Source organism: Eriocheir sinensis, chromosome 59 (genome assembly GCF_024679095.1).
Source record: "Eriocheir sinensis breed Jianghai 21 chromosome 59, ASM2467909v1, whole genome shotgun sequence".
NCBI lineage: Eukaryota > Metazoa > Arthropoda > Malacostraca > Decapoda > Varunidae > Eriocheir > Eriocheir sinensis.
The window spans coordinates 3697471-3723496 of NC_066567.1; the positions used below are offsets into that span (position 1 = coordinate 3697471).

The 26026-nt window shown below is 42.6% G+C and overlaps 1 protein-coding gene across 2 annotated transcripts; it reads right to left on the minus strand.

Annotated features, from left to right (window-relative positions):
* Positions 1-315: 315 nt before the first annotated feature.
* On the minus strand, positions 316-24962 carry LOC126985397 (early endosome antigen 1-like). 2 transcript variants are annotated; one of them, XM_050840201.1, is made up of 16 exons: positions 24815-24962; positions 22472-22559; positions 21336-21603; positions 20767-20930; positions 19496-19693; positions 18539-18673; positions 13851-13934; positions 10892-11023; positions 9830-9970; positions 9078-9215; positions 7481-8473; positions 7031-7150; positions 6523-6693; positions 5570-5689; positions 5222-5389; positions 316-3926 (listed from the first exon to the last, which is right to left on the minus strand). In XM_050840201.1, exons 2-16 carry the CDS (start codon positions 22499-22501, stop codon positions 3699-3701), a joined length of 3090 nt encoding a protein of 1029 aa, XP_050696158.1. In that variant the 5' UTR covers positions 22502-22559; positions 24815-24962; the 3' UTR covers positions 316-3698. The 2 variants fall into 2 exon arrangements, with proteins under 2 accessions (XP_050696158.1, XP_050696159.1); XM_050840202.1 differs by lacking the exon at positions 13851-13934 and having other exon boundaries at positions 24815-24944.
* Between the last annotated feature and the right edge of the window lie 1064 nt (positions 24963-26026).

Here is a 26026-nt window from a genome sequence, read left to right on the forward strand (position 1 = left end):
ATATATATACAAACACCCCACACAGGCAAAGCAATGCCTGGAGAAGGTAGGGCACACACACAAAAGCAACGAATTGGGCCATGGTGAACGTAAACAACGGCGGGCGGGGCGCTTGTTGTGTTGTGGTGCGCAAGGTAGATAATCTCTTTACCTTGGTGGTGCAGTACGCTGCCTGGGCAGAGCTTAGAGGCATCGCGCGGGCAATTTGAATGACTTTTGGTGGCGCACGCCTTTTTTTTACTTTTTTGGAAAAAATCACATTCTTGAAAACTCCCAGATACAGGCGAGGTCGGATACGGTGTACCCAGATAACTGAGGGTTTACTGTAGTTCATTTTTACACCACAGCTCATTTTCCAAAGTATTTTTCCTTGTATGAGTGTTAATTGAAATGGTGCATACAGGTGAAGAATATACCTTAATCCACATTGCTGAGTGGAAAGGTGGACTGTGTTTTGAAGGAGCCGGAGGCGGGCTGGCTGATATGGCGGGAAAAGGAATCTGACAATATGTGGTAGGACATGAAAGAGAATCATAGTGTGTAATGCAGGCATTAAATTAGCATTGGCAAGATTAGTGGCAGTTTTACAGGTAATATTAAAGTAGATTTGTAAACTCGAGTGACCAAGTGAACCGCGGCAGCCACAAGACACCTGACACTGGCTGAGGCAAGGCAACTAAACATTGAGTCGTCGTCATTCACCAAACCGTAATCGTCATAACGCACAATTCCTCAACAATATTCTCTTCCTTATGTAAACTCTTCCATACTACTCCATCACTTGGACACTCACCATACAAACCCAAAAATACTCCTTTTGTGAATTAATGTACATAGGAAGAGCATATTTTTGCAATAAACAATTATGTTGGATTTATGTTTCACTGTACAAGTAGCCTATGAAGTGCAGGTGATGGCAAGAGGCTCCGCAGTGAAGCAAGGTCACTGAGGACCAGCAGCAGCACCACTTCTTAAGAGGTATGGTTACCATTGTGTAGACACCCTTTCAATTAGTACTCAAATAAAGCTCATGAAAATTTATTAGTCAAAATAAAGGTTAATAAACACATTTTATTTTGACAATGGTTAATTTTCATAACTGACCTGATTTCCAAAATATATTTTTAATGAGAACTAATCACTAGGGTGTTTACAAAATAGCATACCCTATGCATCAACAGATTTCATGCATTTGCTGTCACAAGAAGATACTCTTGTGAACACATCCAAAGTAACTCACTTCTCTGTGGAGTAACTCACAAGTCACCTGGTATAATAGTGTGGATGTGTTTGCCACTACGTACCCACCATCCCAGTTGGTGCTCATATCAGGAAAAAATACTCTAGAAAACTGAGTTGCTGTATGAAAAATAAATTTCAGTCAAATCAACATTTACCAATCTATATTTCGCCAGTATTTTTAGTCTAAGGGCGTTTTTCAACAAGTTGGAGGAGGAGAAAGGAAACAGATGTATTGAGGCAAGTAAGTCCCTGACTAGATTCACTTTAGACTTCTTCAGGGGAACTGATGTGGTTCAAGTATCATCCATCTACATATCAGGTCACATGGGAAGCCCCACTCCCTCCTCAGAGATCAGGTCACCAGCAAGAGTCAACTGTCTGGACACTGATGGTAAGGCAGCACAGTCACTTTCACCCTGGGTCTCATTGCTCCATTGCTGCACACACCCTCACTATCAACTTACCACATCACATCCCCAGATCACATGTTAGCGTTGAGGTTTGTGGCGATGTAAAAGGCCTCCATGAAGGTCCCTTTTCAGTGCTGTTGCACTTTCCCACTTCAGCAAGCACCCCTCTTGTGACCAATGGGACTGCTGCCTTTGCGTTGGAGGCCAGACGGTTGGCACTGCAACTGGACCTCTGAGCAAAGAGTGGGGCATCTCATGTGTCCTTTTGTGTATCAGGATGATACCTGAGCCACCTCAGTTCCCCTAAAGAAGCCTTAAGCAAAACTAGTCAGGGACACACACCTTTAGGCACCTGTGCTTCCTTTCCCCTCCTCCTCCATATTCAGTCTACCCCTTGATTAAATTTTCCAGAGTTATACATAGTCTCCCTGACAAGAATACTGAATGAAGTGGTGTGTACAAAGGAGAACACACCCCATGACTTATACAGTCACCTCTTGATTAACACGAGTTTAAACAAGACGTTTTTGATTTAACACGAGTTTGTATTTAAGGAGATACGATTAACTAACACAATATTTTCAATTTAATGCACGTTTAATCGATGACATCATGCGCACCCACGCTACTTCTGGGGTGCATTTGAGAGAGCGACTCGGGGCGCCTGGGACGTCCCGGGTGCTGTCAAACGCATGACGCTGCAGCACGAGTTGCCAACTCGGGACGTCCACGGGCTCCCAGTTTGGAGAGGTGGAGCGCCTCCATGCTGTGATGATGTCATCAGCAAATATGGCGGCCCATTTCACCTCTCTGCACTACCATAACCACTGCAGCTTCCTTCTCATTCTCTGTTGCAAGGAGCTCGTCGGCCAGAACAGCTTGTGATGCATGTTTAAACGTCGTCATGAAGATCAGCAGACGCCATTTTACTTCCAGAACAGCTAGTAAATGTCCTCAGGAAGATCAGCGGACGCTATTTTGCTGCCAGGAGATGCCGTTACCATAGCAACAACGAGGCACAACTGAGAGGCGCACAAAACCATTTGATAGCGGGGTCCGGGTGGTCTGGGCGCACGGGGCGACCCGAGTCGCTCTCTCAAACGCACCTCCAAACCAGGCTGCAGCGGGCGGTCCGAGTTGGCAACTCGTGCTGCGGCGTCACGCATTTGAGAGGAACATGTGTTTTTGTTGTATCCGTGACCTATTAATGTATTAATAATGTGTTTTTTAAGTTTTTTAAGGTTAGAGTGTCAAAATCCCCAAAATAGGCAGACTTTCCCAGTGTCCAGGAACATAACCCCCCTATTACTATTGTTTCTTATGGGGAAATTATGTTTAAATAACACAATTTTAAATAACACAACATCTCCAGGAACGTAACCCTTGTGTTAATCAAGAGGTGACTGTATTTGTGATGTGGACAACTGCAAGAGAAAGATTAAAAACAACAACAAGGGAGATATGAGTCAGATCTGCTCCCAGGGTTTGGCACAGGATCAGCCAAGGGAGTAGAGTCCCTAACACCTGTGGCCTCTTGCTGTGGTGAATGTGTGTTGATGAATGCACTGGCAAACTTCCACGATAAGTCCACATATGATTAACTTAAATCCCTCATATAAATTCTTTTCCCTATCCGTGAATCTCAAGGTAAATTATATGAAAATCAGCTGATAAAAAATTATGAGTCTTGTAGTGTAATTTTAGCTGCAAGAGTCACACAACTTTCTTCTGGCCCGTTTAAAGCACTCCAGTAAAGGCGAGTCTACCAGCCTGAGCACGACCTTCCACCCAGTGCTCATCATATCAAGGAAAACACATCTGGAGGTATAAATAGCATAAAAAAATCTTAGTCAAAATAAAGATTGGTAAACATTCTCTATTTCAACAAGTTCATTTATAGACCTCAATTCAATTTTCCAAAGTAAATATTTTCCTTGATATAAATAGTACTTTCGGAATGGTGTTTAGCCACTGACAGACCTGCCGTGTAGAAACATTCAACAACCAAGAAATGCAACCAACCAGGAGACGTATTTACAACCACCTCTACAACTTGGCTGTCAGTTCGCCGTAGCAGCTATCACAGACCCTCACAGACTTCTTGTTGGCCTCCAGCGGCGCTTGTTTGCTGGAGCAGTCGTGGCAGAATATCTGTCCACAATTTCGGCAGTGGTGGCGCCGCACCGTCACTGAGAACCCTTTAGAACAACTGTTGCAACTCACCACCTCAGAGTCATCAGCCCACTTGCGCTCAGACAGCTTCCTCGTCTCCATCTGGGGGAATAAAACCTCTTAACTGATTTGTCAGGCACGTAGTTTCAGATGTTTTCAGCTCTCACAACAAAGATTTCCAAAGGCCACAAAGGAGATTAGTTGGGTTCTCATTACTGTTTTTCATGCTCACGGTGCAGAAGTCTTGACAAACTATCACTAGGCTCATAAAGCTATCCATGTAAATACACAGCCTCTACCATTTGAAGCCTTACTTAATGCAGGTGTGTAAACTCTCAAATGTTTGATATTATGGGCCACAGACGACAGAGATGTGAAATGAGAGACCAAGTTCCATTACACATCTTCCTGTTTTGATTTTTTATATTAGCACAAATATACTCACTGAAAAATAAAGAAATGACAGAAAATAAAACTATTAGTATTAGACTGCCATACACAAGGCTATAAGGAGGCTTCAAGAGGCTAGATGTCCTGCACAAGGCAGCTCCTAGAGTGGACAATTCACCAACTTCCCGTCCCATCCATTAGTAGATCTAACCTCCATTTAAAACTCAGTTGTCTTTAATTACATATCTCCTCAGTTTGTTCCACTCATCCACAGACACTCTTTGTTAACCCGTTCTGGCCCATTTCCTTCCTGAACCTGAATCTATCAAATTCATACCCATGACTCTTTGTTCTTACACTTGTTTTTACTCTGAGTACTTCATTTTAATCACCCTTATTGATCCCTTAAACCCACTCAAATTAAATCCTCTCGCAGTTATGTTTTTCCAAAGAATGTAAGTTAAGAATAAATCCTTTTCTGTATGGTAAATTCCTTAGTCTATAGATCATTTTTGTCATTCTTCTCTACTGATTCAAGGAGGTCTATATCCTTTATGTAATAGGGGAACCAAAACTAGACACCATAATCTAGGAGAGGCTTAACCAGTGCCAGATGCAATATAACGACAAGTCAATAAAATCCAAAACTTTGCATGATGCCTGGCAGTAAAAAGTGATTTCTGGGTCAAAGATCACAACTTACACACTCCTCCCTCGGGTCAGCTTCAATAAAGTCCCTCCACCTCAGTTTTGGTCATCTTCCTCCAGGTGGCTTTATTTCTAACTGTTCAACAAAATAATTTTCTCATCTCTTCACATGTCCATACAATCTTAATCATGTGTCCTGTGCTTTTACCAACATCTCTACCTTTTACTGTTCCCCCTGTGTTCATTTGTAACCCTGTCATGCCTTTAGAAACTACTAATAAAAGGCTGCCACATTGCCACACTTGCCTCCCCTCCTTCCCTTGCTCCCCTCTCCCTCCCTCTCCCAGCCCACCACACACCTGCAAGTTCTGGTTCTCGCGCCCAAGCTCATGCAGGGCAGCCACAGAGTCGTCCAGTTTGCGCCTCAGCTGTGTCAATTGTCCCTGTAGCCGCTCCACCTCGGACTCAGCAGCCAGACAGCGCTCCACCAACCCCTGCTGCTCCTCTGCTGATGCATCCACCCGCATCTATAGCAGCAAAAGGAAGAAGAATAGAAGTAGTAGAATAATACAATGTTTATACGGATTTATAAATGGTGTTTGGCAATATCCTTAATTTCCCATAGAAGTTTTTTCCTTGTTATGAGTACTAATTGGCATAGTGACTGAACTGCTGCTGCTGCCCCTTCAAGGCCCCCACACACCCACCTGCAGCTCCAGCTTGTCCCCGGCCAGGCCCGTCACCTCAGCCTCCAGGGTGGCCACGCGGCCCTCCGCCTCCACAGCCTTCTCCTGCTGAACCTCGAGCTGCTGCGTCAAGCTAGTGATCTGTGTGTTAAAAAGATATCATGCAGGATCTTGAGTGGTCTTCCCTCTGCTCTCGCTGGAAAGCTTATATGCTTGTACATGTCAAGCTAATTCTCTTAACCCGGTAGCAGCAACGGGCCAAATTTGTGGCTTTACCATGCAGCAGCGACGGGCCAAATTTGTGCCATGATATAAAAACCCCAAAATAGATGATGCATAATCTGATCACAAATGCTTTGATATATATTATGAAATGGTTTGTGTGAGGGATGAGTTTTTCTGATATTTCTCACTTAGAGGGACCATTAAGAAACATGATCCCTGCTGCTACTGGGTTAATGGCAGTTCTCCAAGAGTATTTTTTTCTAACAGCTAAATGCCATACTGATACCATTCCCCTTAATGCAAGGGATACAAGATTATCACCTACATTACACTCTCTCCTTCATGGGCCATTCCCTTGACATCAGCTCCAGCAATATCAGGATGCTTTCTATGAGCCACTTCTTTAAATCAATAGCAACAGCCAACATATTGTCTCCAATGCCACAAAAATACCAAGAAAAACTGAATGGAAGTATGTGGAATTCAATATAGGTGAAAACAATTTAAAAACTGCTGTTGTATTTTGAGTTGGTAATAGTTGCTATCTCTTGGTAAGGGTGAAAATTTAGTTTTTGTTTTTTTTTTACGACTACGCCTATAGCAATGGTAGGCTTGCTTGAGGGGCCTGGATGGTAGTTGGCTCCAGCCCGTCATGGCGCAGGCAAGTGTTTATAGTTGCGCCATCTTCTCTGGTCTGCAAAATCACCGTCCACAATGCCAAGAATCTACTGCAACACAAGATCACTCACCTCCTCCAGCTGCGCCTTGGTGAGCTGGTCGTGCTCCTGCTGCGTCCGGGCGAGCATCTCCTCCAATGTCTGTAGCCTTGTCTGGGCCTCGTCACGCTCCTGTCGTTCTGCCGCCAACTGAGCCGCGTGCTGCCCCGTCAAGGCCTCGCGCATGGACACCTCGTCACTGAGCTGCGGCACAGAGGAGGAGGAGGAGTGGATGAGATGGAGGAAAGGAAGAGGATGAGAAATAGAGAAGGTGGAGTAAATGAGAACAATAAGTGATAAAGAAGGTGGAAGAGAGGTAGAGAGGATGCAGTACAAAATGAGTGGTGAAAGTGGAGTAAAAATGGAAGAAGAGGAGTGAAGGTGGAGTAAAGGAGTGGTGAGGAAGAGAAAGTAAAGGGAGAGGAAGAATGGTGGGGTGAAGGAGGAAGAGTGGTTGAGGTGGAGTAAAGGAAGTGGTGAAGGTCAAGCAGAGGAGTGATGACAAGGGTGGGGTAAAGGAGGAGTGGTTCATGTGTGTTACCTTGTCCTGGAGGTCCCTCTTGTCCTCCTCCAGCTTGGCTTTCTCCTGGGTGAGGGTGAATGTGTCTTTCTGGAAGCTGATGACCTGTCCCCCCAGCTCCTTGCACCGGGCCTTCGCCTCCTGCAGGAGAGGCACGTCACACATATATATTTATTGAGCACATGCAGACACATACACAAGTTTTAAATTGAAGAGTATTAATGTTAAAAAATATCAAGAAATTTAGTATCCCACAGAGAACGCCTGACAAATGGAATGGTCTACATCCAAAGGTGGTTTGAGCAAGGAACATTCACAAGTTTGGGGATAAGTTGGATAAACGAGATATGGAGGCAGGATAATATGAGCATCACTCAAATCCTGTAAACAAGTAAACATACCTACGTAAATACACACACACACACACACACACACACACACACACACACACACACACACACACACACACACCTGCAGATCCCCCTTGGCAGTCTTCAGTTCATGCGCCGTCAGGTCTCTGGACTTCTCGACGGACTCCTTCTCTGACGTGACGGTTGCCACTTGTTGCGCAAACGCCTTCTTCTCCTTCTCCAGCCCCTCACACCTCCCCTTCAGCGCCGCCAGCTCCTCACTGCTCCGGGCCTCCTGTTCCTTAGCTGCTGCCTCCGCCTGGGTCTTGGCAGCCTCCAGTGCACTCAGGGACTCCTGTAACTGACTCTTCTCTGTGGCAAGACGCTTCAGCTCGGCATCCAGGCTGGTATTCTTGGCTTGGTTGGCCTTGAGCTCTGTCTCCAGGGTACTGTTTTGGGTCTTCAGCTTCTCCACCTCGTCCTTGGTGCTCTCCGCTGCGAGGAGTGCATTGGTGAGTTTCGTTTTCAAGTCCTTCTTCTCTGTGACCTCCAGTTCAAGTTTCGTCTGTAACTCCTCAGCACTGTGGGATTTCTTCTTCAGCAAGTCCTTCACTGTCTCCAGCTCGATCCTGAGAGCCTCCTGGGATGTCCTGGTGCCGGCAAGAGCCTCCTTGGTATCCTGCAAAGCCCTCTCACCCACTATTATCTTGCTCTCCATCTCCGTCACCTTCCCCTTGAGGCTCTGAATCTCCGTGTCCCTGTCCTTCACCAGCGCCTTCTCCTTGACCAGCTCTGTCTTGAGGGCCTCCATATCCTTCAGCTGCCTCTTCAGGCCATCCGCCACCTTGTCCTTCTCCCTCAAACCAGTCTCCAGGGCGGCAATCTTGGCAGCTGTGTCCTTGAGGGAGTTGCCAGAGTTGGTGAGCTTGTTGTTGAGCTGTTCAATGGTCTCGTTCTTGGAGGCGAGGGCGCTCTCTGCCGTGTTCCGTGCGTGCTCCACCTCCCTCAGACTCTTCCTCAGCTCCTCCACCTGCTCTGTCTTCTTCTGCAGCACCTCACTCTCTTCCTTGGAGGCGTCGTTCACCTTCTCGCGTAGACTCTCCAGTTCACCGGTCTGATAAAGAATGGAGGACGTAAGGAAGAGGAAAAAAGAGGGAGAAAAAGGAAAGGAGAAAAATGGAAAAAAAGGAGAAAAGAAAAATGAAAGACAGAAGAGAGAGAAAAGAGGAGAAACACAGGAGGAGAATGAGGGTGAAAGCTAAGGTTGTTTGTCTTGCTTATGGTAGGAGAATAAACCTGCATCATTTTTATTCACTGGTCTGAAGGAGAATTAGGGAGAAAGGTTAGGTCATTTGTCTTGCTTATGGTAGTAGGACATACATACATCACTTCCCTTCAACCTCTTCTTCCTAATCCTATACCCACCACATTCTAACTCCTTCAACCTCTTCTTCCCAATCCTACAACCACCCTCTTCACTTCCTTATACATCTTCCTAATCCCACACTAACTTTCTTCACTCCTTCAACCTCTTCTCCCTAATCCTCCACTCACCTCACTCCCTCAACCTCTTTTTCCTAATCCTCCACCAACCTTCTTTACTTCCTTCTACATCTCCCTAATTCTCATCTACCTTCATCACTCCCCTCAACCTCTTCTCCCTAATCCTCCGCCCACCTTCTTCACTCCCTTATACATCTTCCTAACCCTCCACCCACCTTCTCACTCAAGTCCCTGGTAAGCTTGTTCTTGTGTTCCTCGGCCTCCTTTAGCCTGGTCTGCAGTGACGGTACTTGCTCCTTGAAGCCCTCCAGCTCGGACTGAGTAGCCGTGTACTTCTGGCTCAACTCCGACACCTGGGGAAGGAAGGGAAGGTGAGAGATGAGTTGTGAGTGGTATTGGTGGGGATCCGAGTGAACGTGGTGGACAGACTAGTACCTGGGTGTGTAATGAGTGACTTTTGGTTAACAGAGAATGGAGAATGTAAGGAAGGGAAAAAAAAGGGTGAGGAAATGGAAGAAGAATGAAAGACAGAAGGGAGAGAAAGAAGGAGGAAGAAAAAGGAAAACAGAAAAAATGAAAGGCAGAAGGGAGAGAAAAAAAAGAGGGAGAAAATGGAAGAGAAAATTGAAAGACAGAAGGGAGAGAGAACAGAGGGAGAAAAAGGAAAAGAGAAAAATGAAAAACAAAAGGGAGAGAAAAAGAAGAGGGAGAAAAGAAAAACAAAAATGAAAAACAAGAGAGAAAAAGAAGAGGGAGAAAAGAAAAACAGAAAAATGAAAAACAAAAGGGAGAGAAAAAGAAGAGGGAGAAAAAGGAAAACCGAAAAAATTAATGACAGAAAGGAGGGAAAAAAACAAGAAAGACTGAGGGAAAAGGGAAGGAAAAAGAGAATAAAAAGGAAAAAGAAGGAAGACCCCCCCCCTCCCCCACAGGTCCCCCCACTAGTGCCAGGTCCTGCATGGCCCACCTGTGCCTCCATGGCCTGGATGCTCTCCATGTAGTTGGCACACTTGGCCCGCAGTTCCTCGGTTTGCTGGCTGCTCCCCGACAGCACGGCCTCACGGTCCTCAAGCTGACTGTGGAGTTGTGCCGCCTCCTCATCCTTGCCCTGGGGGGAGGAAGAAACTGGTGGAGTCATTGGTGGAGTGATGGAGAGACTGGTGGAGTGATGGAGAGACTGGTGGAGTGATGGAGAGACTGGTGGAGTGATGGAGAGACTGGTGAAGTGATGGAGAGACTGGTGGAGTGACTGGTGGAGTGACTGGTGGAGTGATGGAGAGACTGGTGGAGTGACTGGTGGAGTGATGGAGTGACTGGTGGAGTGATGGAGAGACTGGTGGAGTGACTGGTGGAGTGATGGAGTGACTGGTGGAGTGATGGAGTGACTGGTGGAGTGATGGAGAGACTGGTGGAGTGAAAGACATAGTGATTGATGGAATGATTGACTGATGGAGTGATTCACTGACTGACTGATGGAGTGATTGATTGACTGACTGACTGACTGATTAATGGAATGATTGAGTTACTAAGTGATGGATTGACTGACTGACTGACTGATGGAATGAGACTGAGTGAATGACTGCATGCTTAAATGACTGACTGACTAATGACCAATTCCAAGATAGAGTGATTGAATGACTGACTTTTAAACTAATTCACAGTTTGATTCATCCATTAAATAATTCATTGGTTGATTGACTAACAGACTGATTCACTGACTGTGGGATTAACTGAGACTGATTCATTATCTGACTCACTGATAGACAGACTGAATGATCAACTGACTGACTGACTGACTGATAAAACAGACTAAAAGTGACCAGGAACCAAACAAAAAATCTGAACTAAATTAAAGGACTTGAAAAAAATAAATAGTAGTGGGCTTTTTTTTTATTATTGTTTCTTTTTTTGTGCCCTTGAGCTGTCTCCTTCGTTGTAAAAATAAATAATAATAATAAATAAGCCAAATTTCCCTACACAATAAACTACACAGAACAGGTAGGAGGAGACTAATTAACCTGCCACCCACCTGCAGCCTCTTCTTCAGGATGTCCACCTCGTCCTTCAGGTTGCGAATCTCCTCCTTGAGCGACGCCGCGAGCTCGGACTTGGACTTGAGGTCGCTGTGCAGGGTGGTCTCACGCGCCTGAAAGCTGCCCGCCTGGAGGAGAGGAGGAGGAGGAGGAAAGAAGGAAGGACAAGAAAGGGAGGAAGAGGAGGAGGAGGAGGAGGAGGAGAAAGAGAACGAGGAAGAAAGGAAGAGAAAGGGAGGAGGAGGAAAGAAGAGAAAGGGAAGAGAAGGAGGAGGAGGAAGAAAAAGGGGATAAAGATGAGGAGGCAGAGTAGAAGGAGGAAGAAAAAGTTAACAAAAAGAAAAAGAATATCAAAAGAATAGAAAAAAATAAAAAAATAAAAGAACAGAATGAAAAAACAAAAACAAGAAACAAACAACAACAAATAAAGAACAAGAACATCAAGAAAAAAGAAAAGGATTGAGAGAAAGAGAATAAAGGGCAGAGAGGGAAGGAAGAGAAAGAGAGAGAGAGATAAGTCACAAGGTACACAGACTCTTTATCTCTCCAGTTCCTTTCCTTTTCACTTTTACTGACCTGTTACTCCTCACCCATCTCCCCCTCACCATATAGTATACAGTAAAATACATATACAGTGAAATCATATACAGTAAAATACATATATATATACAGTAAAATCAATGCATTACAGGACTACCATAAACAGAGAAAGCAATATATCACTGGGAAAAGTACGGTAGTGTGCTTAAAAAATATTCACGGATTTACAGAAAGATACAAGATCATTTAAAAAGATGGGACACTACAGGCATAACTTAATCCTCTAAAAACACAACTAGGTAAAACAATCAGGTAAGAACACCAGAATCACACCCCCCCCCAAAAAAAATTAGTAACATCTTCAGACTAGTAATAATATAAAGAAATTTTACTGCAGATTTAAGAGACAAGAAACCACAGTGGCAATCAAGTGTTATCTTTAGTTACCTTATTTCCTACCTGGTCTGCTTCCCCTACAAGACTAATGGATGCAATGAGCTGTGGGTGTAATGGTTTAACTAAAGGAAGGAGGAGAAAGAGAAGAGGAGGAGGAGGAGAAGGAGTAAAAAGTCATGAATGAGGAAAGAGGTAAGAAAAACAAAAGAGAATCAAAAGAAAAGGAAATAGAAAAGAACAGAATGAAAAAAAAAGAATGCGTATCGACACCTCTGCTCTTAATAATGATCTTAATAAATAATAATTTTGAATAGTAATCTTAATCTTTCTCTTCACCTATGGCTTTCTTTTTAGGAGCATAAAGCTGTAGATCCTTTTTTTTCTTTTCCTTTAGCCTTGGTCTGTTCTTGGTCCATCTCATCTTAGCGTAAAAACAAACCTCATTTTCCTTAAGTTTCCATGGAAGAAAAATGGACAAGTTCAGTGAGATTCAAAGACAATATAAAATGACAAAACAATAGAAGTTACCAACATCACCTTCACCACACTCCATATCATCTTCAGTACCACAAGACAAGTGAAGGAAGAGCTGAGTGGAATAACAATATGAATGAAAAGGCCAATCAGTTTTTCCTTAATATCCCTCTCATTCAACACCACCACCTCAATTTCCTATTTTATTGCCAATAGTAGAGCAACATAAACAAAGGACAGCCAAGTGCAATGCAAGCTCCAATAGACAAAACCAAACCATTCAGTATTATCTCAATCTTATTTTTAATGATAATCACTCAAGTTGTCTTCTCTTTAATCATTAGCCCCTTGACTGTGGATTTCCTATAAGAAGACCTCACCAAGCTACAGGAATGGAACAAAAAGTGGCTGCTACATTTCAATGAAGAAAAATGTATAGTCCTGCACCTTGGGAGGGGATATCCAGCACACCAATACAACATGGGAAACACTCCACTATCCACCACAGAGGCAGAGAAAGACCTGGGGGTATATGTTATCAGGCTACTAGTGAAAACCAAATCTATGCCAATCGCAGCAGACGTGTTAACCCTCAGACAGCACTGGAACTATATATACATAGACAGTCCAAAATTCAGTCAGTCAGTTTTGTATGGCAGAAATATAACAACATTCCCAGAGTGTGGTAGAATCTACATATAGACGATAGTTAAAACACCCTTTTATGCAGCGTAACTATATTTATGCTATGGTCCTAAGGTCGGCAGTGACTATGTATAGACGATTGATTTTGGGGGAGCTACTCTTCAAATGCTGCCATCGTCTAAGGGTTAACAGAACAAAACAATACCACCTCGGTTTCCTATTCCATCACCATCACCAAAGCAAAATGACCAAAGGACAGCCAAATATATAATGCAAGTTTGAACGGAAACAACAGACATCAATCATCATCACCTCAATCTCATTTTTAATCATCACCGCTTCAGAAACAGCCCAACACACAATCACAGCCCCCCCCCCCCAACCAAACTATATTCTCCATAATGGTCAGGATTTAAAAAACAGACATCAATCATCATCACCTCAGTCTCATTTTTAATCATCACCGCTTCAGAAACAGCCCAACACACAATCACATCCCCCCCCCAACCAAACTATATTCTCCATAATGGTCAGGATTTCTACTCTGCACCCAACACTAATAAGATTTACTGCACAAGCTCCAGTGGCAACAAAACAGACAATTATGAAGTAGGACAAGCAGGTCTCTCAGCAAAAGCCACAGATCAAAATGAAAGAAATTTGTCGAGATACCAAGATACACGAGCGAAAATTAATAGTAAGGAAACAGCTCAAGGGCAAAAAAATAAAGGAAACAATAATGAAAAAAAAGCCCACAAATTAGTTCAGTGTATCAGATATCCTAAAGTCACTAGAACAGGCTCAGTATCCAACACATTCTCCCACTATTTAGGGTGCCACAGTACCATAATGGACAATACAAGCATCAGTAGCAAGAAAACACACTCCCGGCGACATTACCTCAATCTCCCTCTCGATCAGCTTCCCCCTCAGGCTCTGCAGCTCCTTCCGAAACCTATCCTCCAACACCTTGACAGAAGCACCCTGAAAACACCGTCATGCAGCAGTCTAGTCATACACAGGTCAGGCAGGTGCTCAGGAAGGTCTGGTGTGCATGGTGACACACACATGCACAAACACACAAGCACAATCAATCGTAATTTGTGAAGTGCTTTAAGAATTCTTCGTTGTCATTTATTTAAGCCAGGAGTGAGTTACTAGGTTAAGAAAGTCTCCCAGTTATGTTATTAATACCCCAGTGAGTTAAACCATGCATGCCATCCACCTCTGAGCTTGTATAGATTTTTTTAATTTTTTTTATTACAGCAGTGCAAGGGCATAAAAAAGAAAGAAAACAATAATGAAAAAAAAAAAAAAAAAGCCCGCAACTTACTGCTCCTAAATAGAGTAGAGTGGCCAAAAAGAGAAATCAATTTCGGGAGGAGAGTGTCCTGATACCCTCCTCTTGAAAGAGTTCAAGTCGTAGGCAGGAGGAAATACAGATGAGGGAAGATTGTTCCAGAGTTTACAAGCATGAGGGATGAAAGAGTGAAGATGCTGGTTAACTCTTGCATAAGGGGTTTGGACAGTATAAGGATGAGCTTGATCAGAAAGTCGTGTGAGGCGAGGCCACGGGAGGGGGGGAGCCATGCATTTAGCAAGTTCAGAAGAGCAGTCAGCGTGGAAATATCGACAGAAGATAGAAAGAGAGGCAACATCGCAGCGGAATTTAAGAGGTAGAAGACTTTCAGTAAGAGGAGGAGAGCTGATGAGACGAAGAGCTTTAGACTCCACTCTGTCCAGAAGAGCTGTGTGAGTGGAGCCCCCCCACACGTGAGATGCATACTCCATACACATATAAAAAACACATACAAATACTACACATAAAGACAATATAGTGAGTAAAACCAATGAAAAATACAAGCAAGCACATACACAAACACACATACAGACAAAACAGTGAATGATTAACAATGAGAAGTATAAGCAAGCACATACACACACATACGAACAAAAAAGTAAATGAGAAACAAAGAGAAGTAATACAAGCAAGCACATACACACATACAAACATACAGACATTAACACACATAAAAATAAAACATTAGTGAATAAGTAACAATTAGAATTCAAGCAAAGAACTCACTCCAAAATATGACATAGTTGCATATTTACCTTTGAAGAAGCGAGACAACACAACATGAACACATAAAAGTTGCATTAGAGGTAGTTATGTTTAGACTGACAACTGAGAATATATAAAAAAAAAATGGCAAAAAAAAAAAAAAAGGAAAAAAGCATAAAACTAAAAAGAGTGAAGCATATTAGTTGTATTAAAATATTTTGGCATGGATTAAGGACTCAGAATAGCACATCATTAAAATTTTGAAAGAGAATACATTGAAGAAAGACCCAGAATAGCATATCATTAACCCAGTAGCAGCGACGGGCCAAATTTGTGGCTTTACCGTGCAGCAGCGACGGGTCAAATTTATGCCATGATTTTAACCCCCCATAATAGATGATACATAAACTGATCACAAATGCTTTGACATATATTATGAAATGGCTTGTGTGAGTGATGATTTTTTCTCATTTTTCTCGCTTGGAGGGACCATTAAGAAACATGATCCCTGCTGCTACCGAGTTAACGTGTGTGTGGTAAGATTTCTGAGGGAGTAACAGGAAGGCAAGAACAAGAACCCAAACAAAATAAGACATAAAGAGATCACATACAAAAGAAGATGCATGGAGAGGTCACAGAGTCTAAGTTAAGCTAAAACGAGAAAGAGCATAATTAGTTACAAAAATAAACTATATAAGACTTCCGAGACAGTAATGGCAGGGGAAGTTAGAAGCCATACAAAAGAACACACATTAATAGGTCATACTTTAGCACTCTAGCCATAAGGGAAAAAATGAGCATGATTATGGTAAGAAAAATAAGCTATGTATACGAGACTTCTGATGCAATAACTGAAAGGCAGGAGTTAGAAGCTATACAAAAGAACACACATTAGGTCATAGTCTAACTTTAGCGCTAGCCATAAGGGAAGGAATGAGCATGATTAACCCAGTAGCAGCGACGGGCCAAATTTGTGGCTTTACCGTGTAGTAGCGACGGGCCAAATTCGTGGCTTTACCGTGTAGTAGCGACGGGCCAAATTTGTGGCTTTACCATGTAGCAGCGATGGGCCAAATTTGTGCCATGATATAAACCCCCCAAAATAGATGATACATAAACTGATCACAAATGCTTTGATATATATTATGAAATGGTTTGTGTGAGGGGTGTGATTTTTTCTAATTTTTCTCGTTTAGAGGGACCATTAAGAAACACGATCCCCGCTGCTACCGGGTTAAGGTTGGAAAAATTAACTGTATAAGACTTCTCAGGCAGTAATTGCAAGGCAGAAGATGGAAGCTATACAGACGTCATAGCATAAGTTTAGCTACAGTGTACAGTATAAAGAATAAAAAGAAAAAAAAGAAAAAAAAATGTCCGAGACTTCTGAGGGAATGGGAAAGCAGGAGTTGGAAGCCATACAAAAGATGACACATTAAGGGGTCGCAGTCTAAGTTTAGCTACTAAAGAAAAAAAAGAGCCTGATTACGGTCACAAATATAGACATTACGTAAAAGACTGATGAGGCGGTGACAGGACGGCAGGAGTTAGAAGCCATACAAAAGAAGAGAGGGGTGAGGGAATCTGAGTTTAGCTATAAAGGGAGAAAAAACAAGTATGATTCACCCGGTAGCAGCAGGGATCATGTTTCTTAATGGTCCCTCTAAGCGAGAAAAATGAGAAAAAATCATCACTTACACAAACCGTTTCATAATGTATATCAAAGCATTTGTGATCAGTTTATGTATCATCTATTTTGGGGGGTTTGAATCATGGCACAAATTTGGCCCATTGCTGCTACACGGTAAAGCCACAAATTTGGCCCGTCGCTGCTACCGGGTTAAGGTGACAAAAATCAACTATCTAAGAGCTCTGAGCAGTGACAGGAAGGCAGGAATGAGGTAAGGTAAAGTTGGGAGCAAACACTATTAGCTGCACATGGCCACAGTGCTCATTTCCGTACTATTAGCCCTTGAACCTGTGGTGGAGAAGAACCCATTGCCCCGGGACACACGGCCAGTGCAACACCCGTTGTTGGTTTTTTTTTTGTTGTTGTTGTTGTTGTTTTTGTTTTTTTACAACAAAGACAGCTCAAGGGCACAAAAAAAGGAAACAATGATAAAAAAAAAAGCCCACTACTCGCTGCTCCTAAAAAGAATCCAAGGAGGTGGCCGAACACCAACACCACCACCATCACCACCACCATCACCATTACCAACACCACCACCACTACCATTACCAACACCACCACCACCACTGCCAACATTACCAACACCACCACTGCCAACATTACCACCACCACCATCACCACCACCACTTAAACACAGCAGGGATTATTATAAGGAAAATTAGGAAAAAACAAAAGAAATATGAGTTATGACAAATGTTGAAACAGCACCACTAACACCATCACCATCATCACCACTCCATCAGATAATTGACAGCACCACCACCACCACTACCATCACCACCGCTTGCATCACCAAATAATGTGCATGCACCACCACAACCATCACCACCGCCTACTTACCGACCATCACCAAATAATATCGCAGCAGCATTGCCATCACCACTATCACCACCAGCATCGCCAACTAATTTTAAGTTAGGGTCACACATATGTGGTTCAGCGATACGGTTCGCCGCAGACAGCTATCCGCAATGGAACGTATAGCCATCCGCCATAATCCACCACTATCCATAAGTCCGTACGGAACCACCAAAATTCAATCCACATAGAAACATAACCCTGAATCACATATATAAAAAAAAAAAACCTACTGTTGCTCCTTAAAGCTTTCCAATGGCCTAATTAAATCTGATGAGTCTGAAATGGCAGTGTTTTGCTTCTTCCTTTGCCACAGTTTATAGTGAAGTACTACAACCACTTCCTGCCTCACCAAACATCTGTCTGTCTCCTTTCTAACTTCTACTGATGCTGGGAGGATGTTGATAATGTTCTGTGCAAATAAACTCAATTGTATCAATAGGCCCTAACTACACATGCACACCTGTTGAAAGAATGTGCACAAGAGCTGCCTTATCCTTCAATATATATTATCACCAGATCTCTGAAAATAAAACATCCACTCAATTATCTAGAAAAAGTCCACTGTAGTTCCCACATTAAAGACAGGCTCTAGAGATGGCCGGCCCTATGATGTATGGACCTGTGGCTCTGACTTCTATATCGTCACCTTCATAAAATAATTGCCTAATATAGCGATTTCCAGGTTTTTGTTTACATCAAGTTTTTAAACACGTGACGCCCGTTTTTGTATAGTTGCCTTCGTCATTCAGGGTTTGAGTGTTCTAGAATTGGCCTTTACATTTCTGCCTAAATATTAAGCCAAATGAGATAATGACGGTTCTTTTCCTATTTCCTGTAAAGTAGAAAATACTGACTCAGGTGGCTCGCTTACGAAGGTGACGATATGCTGTAAGTCAATGGGGTGAGCACAAGCAACGGTGATCCATCTTACCTCCATACCACACACCACTACCATCACCACCCACCCCTCACCTCCTTCTCCCGGGTGGCCAGCTGGTCCTGTAGTCTAGTGACCTCCTGAATCAACTGATGGCTCTCAGTCTGCTCCTGGCTGTTCTGACTGGCCCGCGTTGACCTGATCTCATGCAGCTCAGACTCAAGCCCAACCTGATGGGGGGATGGGACATGAGGGATGGAGAGAGGGAGGGAGAGGGGAGAGCATGAGAGAGGGAAGGAAAGCATACGATAGGGAGAGAGGAGAAAAGTGAGGGGAGAGAAGTATGGGGTCAAAAGAGAGGGAGGAGAATGTGAAGGGAGAGGAGGGGGAAGTATGGAATGAGAAGAGAGTATGAAAGAGGAGGAGAAGGGAGAGGGGAGAGAATGAGAGAGGGAAGGAAAGCATACGATATGGAGAGAGGAGAAAAGTGAGGGGAGAGAGAGTATGAAAGAGGAGGAGAAGGGAGAGGGGAGAGAATGAGAGAGGGAAGGAAAGCATACGATATGGAGAGAGGAGAAAAGTGAGGGGAGAGAAGTATTGGGTCAGAAGAGAGGGAGGAGAGAATGTGAAGGGAGAGGAGGGGGAATCATGAAGTGAGAGGAGTGTGAGAGAGAAGGAGGGAGAGTGTGAGAAAGGTAGAGGGAGATAATTAAGAGGAGACGGATGTTTAGAGGAAAAGAAGGAAAGGAAGGAGAGTGTGAGTGTAAGAAGAAGAGAATAGGAAAAAGGAGAATGTGAGAGGGAGAAAAAAATAAATAAATGAAAATAACCTAAGCTAACCCACCCTAGCCTAAAAATGAATAAATAAAATAAAGTAAGTAAATGAATAAAAAAACAACCTGCAACACACATACAAGCATAAAAAAAAAAATATAATAAAATAAACAAATAAATGAAAATAATCTAACCTAACCTAACACACCCTAACCTAACCGATTCAACGCTAACACACCCTAACCTAACCTTACCTAACCTTTCACCCTAACACCTACCTTCTCGGCCTGCAGGGTATCCAGGGTGGCACGCAGCTCGGCCCTCTCGACGGCAAACTCCGAGGCACGTGTTTCCAGCGAGTCCTTCTCTTGCCGCATAGTTCCATTGGCCTCGATCGACTCCGCCAGCTGTTTCCGGAGCAACACGACCTCCGAGGTGAGCAGACGTTTGGACTCCTCTGCTGCTTCTAACTGTGACTGTGGGGGAGAGAGAAGGGTGAGAGGAGAGAGAGGGATAGAAGAGGCAGGAGTGAGGGGTATGGGAAATAAGTTAGAGGTGTGAGACATAGTAAAAGACAGGGGGTAAAGAGGGAAGGTGTGTAAGAGAGAACTTTAACCCGGTAGCTGCGGGGATTGTGTTTCTTAAAGGCCCCTCTAACCGAATTAATGAGAAAAAATCATCACTCACGCAAACCATTTCATAATATATATCAATGCATTTGTGATCAGTTTATGCATCATCTATTTTGGGGGTGTTTATGTCATGGCAAAAATTTGGCCCGTCGCTGGTACATGGTAAAGCCACAAATTTGGCCCCTCGCTGCTACCGGGTTAAGTGTAAGAACACAAACCAACAGTTACAAGCTGGATAACGTCATGTTCAGGAAGGAAATAGGCAAGAGCTGGTACAAGAAGTGGGTGATGGATGAATGGAACAAACTGAGTTGGTATACAGCTGAGACAAACACTATTGAAAGATTTAAATGAAGGTTAGATGTATTTATGGATGGGGTTAGATGTATTTATGGATGGGAAAGGACTCTGCCGAATAACCCATTTTCAAGAGCTGCCACGTGTAGGTCATCCAGCCTCTTGTAGTCTCCTTATAACCTGTATCCTTGTCTAAGTCTCCCTTACCCTACGTCAAAAAAAAAATGACAAGAGAAGAGAAAAAACAGAACGGTAATTAAAAGAACCAACAAAAACTCCAACAAAGGGATATAAATAAATCCAAACTAGAGGCGTTACCCCCTAAAAGTCTACTTCACCCTCACTAAACGAAAATGGGAAGAGAAACAGAGAAAGACCAGAACGATAATTAAACGAACCAACAAAAAACACCAACAAAGGGCAATAAATAAACCCAAACTACAGGTGTTACCCCTCAAAAGACTACCTCACCTTATGTACAAAAAGAAAATGGGAAAAGAAAGACCAGAACGATAAACAAAAGAACCAATAAAAAATACCAACAGGAGCCAATAAATAAAAAAATGTTGGGCAATAAGGAAAAAACAATATACATGAGTTACCCCCAAAGCCTCCCTCACCTTATGTACAAAGTTGTCCTCCCCTCCATCCTTCTTCTTAAAGGCCTCCTGCAGGCGCTCCACCTCCTTCTTGAGCTCCTCCGAGTACCACCGCTCCTCCCGCAGGTTGGTGGAGAGCTCCGTCAACTCCTCCCGTAGCGCCTCCAAGCTGTGGCCGCTGGTGTCTGGTGGGGCGGGAGAGAGGGAGAGAGAAGAGGGAGTTAGTAGGAGTGAAGGTAAGGAAGTGTGTATGTGTGTGTGTGTGTGTGTGTGTGTAAAAGAGGGAGAGAGGGAGAGGGAGATAATAAGAATGAAGGGAAGGGAGAAGGGAGTATTTATGTGTGTGTTAAAGAGGGAGAGAGGGAGAGGGAATTAATAAGAATGAGGGTAAGGGAAGGGAGAAGGGAGTGTTTATGTGTGCGTAATAGAAGAAAAAATGAGAGTGAGTTGTGAGAGTGAAGGGAGTGTAAGAGTGTGAAAAAGAGGAAGAGGGAAGAGTTAAGGAGAGTCAAGATAAATTGTGAGTGTATGTGTGTATGCAAAAGTGAGATCACCACCACCACCACCGCCACAACCTTCCCCCCCCTCACCTTTCATGCTGTGTATCGTAGTGTAGTGCTTCTCCAGTTCCTGCTGCGAGTTGAGTCTGGCCTTGCACACGGGGCAGAGGTAGTTGGCCGCAGGTTCGATGTGCTCAGCCTCGTAGTGGTCCTGCAGTGACTCTGGGGTCGGGAAGCTCAGGAAACACGTTGGGCATAGGAACCCCTCCACTGCCCCCCCGGAAACACCTCCGTCAGGCCCTTCGCCATTCCCCTGGGGCGGTATGGTGGGTCCTGCCTCCCTCACCCTCTCACCCACCTGCGGATAATTATTATGTATCATTTTTTTTTTACAGTTATTGAGGCAGTTCAAGGGCAACAAAAACAGGAAACAAAATAGCCTGCTAACCACTGTTCAAGCAAAAACTAGTTAGTATGACAGGCCAGAGGAGAGGTCAAATTTGGATGGAGATGTGTTTTGATGCTCCCCTTTTGAAAGAGTTTAATTGCAGACAGGAGGAAATACAGACGAAGGAAGGCTGTTCAAAAGACTACCAGTGACAGGGATGAGAGAGTGCAAATGATGGTTAACTTTTGCATAAGGGATTTGGATAGAATGATGAAGGGTGAGTCAGCCAAAGTCAAGTATATGTGTGTACACTTACTCTACAGGTTGTACAGGTCTCTACAGGTGTTTGTTCAGTGCAAGGTGGTTATCAATTTACAGGAAAGGAGGCAGTTGAAGGGCAAAACAAGATGAAAACAAAAAAAGCCTGTTAATCAAATGGAACAGCTAAACTAAAAGCCTGCTACACATAATATTATTAATACTTTAGAATCTTACAACTACTCTTCATATCATGGCTATTTATTTCAATGGTAGAGAAAGAACGATTAAACTGTATACCATTCACTTGAAATAATGCTAAAACACAATAATATCAAGATCTCATGACTACAAGTTATATACTCTGTTTTCACTAAGTAATAAGATTAAATTATGCATCATGCACTACAAACACATTGATAAAGTTTTAACCAAATCTTACAAATATCACTTTTTTATCTCCTTTTAGAAATTATAACAGACAAATTCTGCATATCAGCTCCAGTCAAGACCTCATTCAGACTCAGCTCTCTGCAAAGGGGAATATTGTCTGTGGTGTGAGGTGAAGAAAGACACTTACCTTATTCATGAAACTCTTTAGGGAATTCATGGTTGTGGCTGTTTCCTGTACACTGTGTCTAAGAGGAGAGATGCCACTCCCTCATTTCCTGTGAGATAAGGACAGTCATTAGTGCATCCCGACAAACATGACTGAGTACAGGTATCACCCACTTTATGATTGGGTTATCTTCTACTTCATCAATATCATCATCATCATCATCTTCTTCATTTTCTTCTGTCTCAACTTCTGCTTCATCGTCATCTTCATCTGTTTCTTCATCTTCTTCAATGTCTTCTTTATCTTCTTGTTCTTTTTGTTTAACATCCTTATTTTCCTTTAAGTTTAAGGGGTTGGATGGGTCGATGAAGATGTTGTCATTGTTCATCTTTGTGAGGAGCAGAACTTTGTATTGGGTTATGTTCTAAAAAAGCATCAAGAAGTGAAATAATTGTATAATGATCTTGAGGTTTAATTAATAGGGATTGCCTTTGCTCTCTTTAAGATCCGTTTGGTTTGCTTTTATGATTAGCTTAGTTTATTTATTCCATTTTCTTATATTTATTTATTTAACTGTACAGGTAATACATATTTTTGTTCACTTTGGCAATGAATCGGATACAGTACTGTCCATAAAACATCGTTAATATTACTTATCAGGGGGGATGCATTCTTGGACTCGTATATGGTAACCTAAAACCCCGGATAAGTAATATTAATGATGTTTTACGGACTGCAGCATATCTGATTCATTGCCAAAGTGAATACAAATATGTATTACCTGTACAGTTGAATAAATACATATAAGAAAATGTAATAAATAAACAAAGCTAATCAAAATAGCAAACCAAATGGATCTTAAAGAGAGCAAAGGCAATAAAAGAATGAGATTTGTAAGAGCGGAATATATTAAAACAAGCCATCGTAAAGAGGGGGAGACCTGTACACTCCTACAAACATCACTGCTAATTTGACCAATAAAATAAATAATAAAATTTAGGCTTATTAATTTGGTATGTCAAAGAAACATTTACGGTATTTATCCTTAATTAACTATGATTTAGGTGTGTGGGGGTTAGTTTTTAGTAATCTAAGACATTTTTACTTTACCTTTTGTTTCTGTAAATAAAGGAAGAATAGGAAAAAGGAGAAGGAAGAGGAGAGGGAGAAAATAAGAAGAGGGGAAGATAATAGTAATGAGATAACTGTAATAATATCCCTTATACTCCGTGATAAAATGAGTGGGTGGTTTTAAGTTACGTACATAAAAAACAGGTTACTAATGTTAGTAGGTGTTCCCTTGCTTACCTTAGTGTTCATTCAAATTATTGTAACAAATACTGGGACAATTATATATCATTTGAAAGCCTAGAAGTTGCTCTTTGCTATGGTATAATGATAAATAAACAAATGGAACTTATATATTCCTCTAGATGGGAAACCTCCCATATCACCTCACACTCATCATCTGACATCATCCTTATCTAGGTCAATAAGAAGACAAAAAACAATTCTCACGTATTGTCATGTATCATATCATGTGCATGAAATACTTATTTACTCATGCAAATACATATATATCTGCTATCTTGCCTAGAAATGGGAAAAAAAAAGATAAAATACAGCACACATCGTGACCGTGTACTCACCGCAGGAAAATCTGAAGCCTGAATACTGTTATGAATACAACATAAACAAATCCTTGTAAAAGCTGGGATGTGATTGGCCAAGCATCTAGCATGTTGGACACAAAGGGCCAATGATAGGGCTTGATGTATGGCACATAGCCTCAAACATAAACAAACTGGGTGTCATAAAATGAGCCCGATATTTAATGGAGTTTAACGTAAAAGCCACGATCGTGCCTGACGGGGTATAAGGGATAATAATAATAATATCCATATAAATAATAATAATAATAATAATAATAATAATAATAATAATAATGATAATAATAACTACTGGTAAGTGATTGTAAGAGAAGTAGTAGTAGTAATAATAATAGTAATAGCAATAGCAGTAGTAGTAGTAGTTAGTAGTAATAATTATAGTAGTAATAATTATAGTAGTAATATTTGTCTATCTACTTTATTCCCTCTATCCCTAAATCTATGGCAGAGTAACTTACATTATTTGTACTCCTCCATCTTCACCCACCTAACTGTCTAACAATAACAATAATAATAATAATAGTAATAATAATAATAATAAAAATAATACCAGTAGCGGCAGGCCTGGGTGGGAGGTGCCAGGGCGGCGACCATACAGGAGGCGGTCATTTAACCCCCCAGCTCCCTGCCACGCCTTAAATAACACCGCCAGTCAAGTTCCCAAGCCAAAATAACGCTGACTGAAGGGTCTTACATGGTATTCCTGCAAGTGTTGATGGCGGGCTGGTAAATATGGCAGGGCGGGAGGCGGAGCAGCCCTGGGCCTCCTCGACATAAACAAACTTGTCCTGACGGTGCGCGCCGAGACGTCTTGGCCACCTAACCTAGAAATGGATGTTATATATATTTTCTACCTTATTTTGGTGTTATAGCAGTAGTAATAGTCTTTTTTCTTTTTTCTTTTTCGCATGCTTATATATCACTCATCATCTCCTACTGCCGTTATGACTTGTGTGCATTGATGTCTTGGGCGCCGCCTTGGAGGAAGAATACAAGGAAAGGACATGACGTCACAGAAGGGAAGTGGTCTTGGGCGGACGCGCGACACACACACACCTCAGCATTTTGCCTTCATACCGGCTTGCTCTGCCTTTCGTTGTGCCCACAGATGGCAGTATAGCGTTTCATCGGTAAGACAAAATGATATTTGTGGTGAAACATTATATAGGAAGCGAGAAAACTGAGCTTGAAAAAGAGCGACACAGAAGAATACTGTTACGCCACCCCCCCTACCACACACCGTACACGAATACGAATGATTCCTTGTTGGAAATTTCAAGGAAATCATCTGTAATTCATCTCCCATGGTTTTTACACACAAACAGGTCACATTACTGGAATGTAGAGGTCTGTCGGTACTATCAGAAGTACCATGAACACATATATAGTTATTTGAAAACATGTAAAATAAGAGTGTAAACCTGGGCAAGTTACAGAGTCGATTCAACCGGGCATATAGAAGGCTGTACATGCTTCTACATTAAAAGTAAGACCATGGTCAATATATAGTGAACATTATTCAGAGGAAGTGTGAGGGATCGAGGCAGGTGTGGAACATTTCTTCTTAGCTTGTATGGAATAAAGACAAGGAAATGCTGGTGTTTTTGTATTAAAACCTGTACATGCATCCTTAGAGCAGTTGAATAACTAAGAAAACATATGATATACTTATGTGGAAGAAATAAGGCAGACAAGCTCATATCCGCCGACGATCTAGGAGCGAGAAAGGCAATGTTTTGGGTGAAATTTTGGCTCCGCCCACCGGCTAAGCTCCTACCCCCCCCTTGCTTCACCTCACAGTGAAGAGCGACCAGGGCCATTCCATGTATTATTCCTCCAAGCCTCAGGCGGCACCGTCTTACTACTGTTATGATTGATGTGTGCCTCGATGTCTTGGGCGCCACTA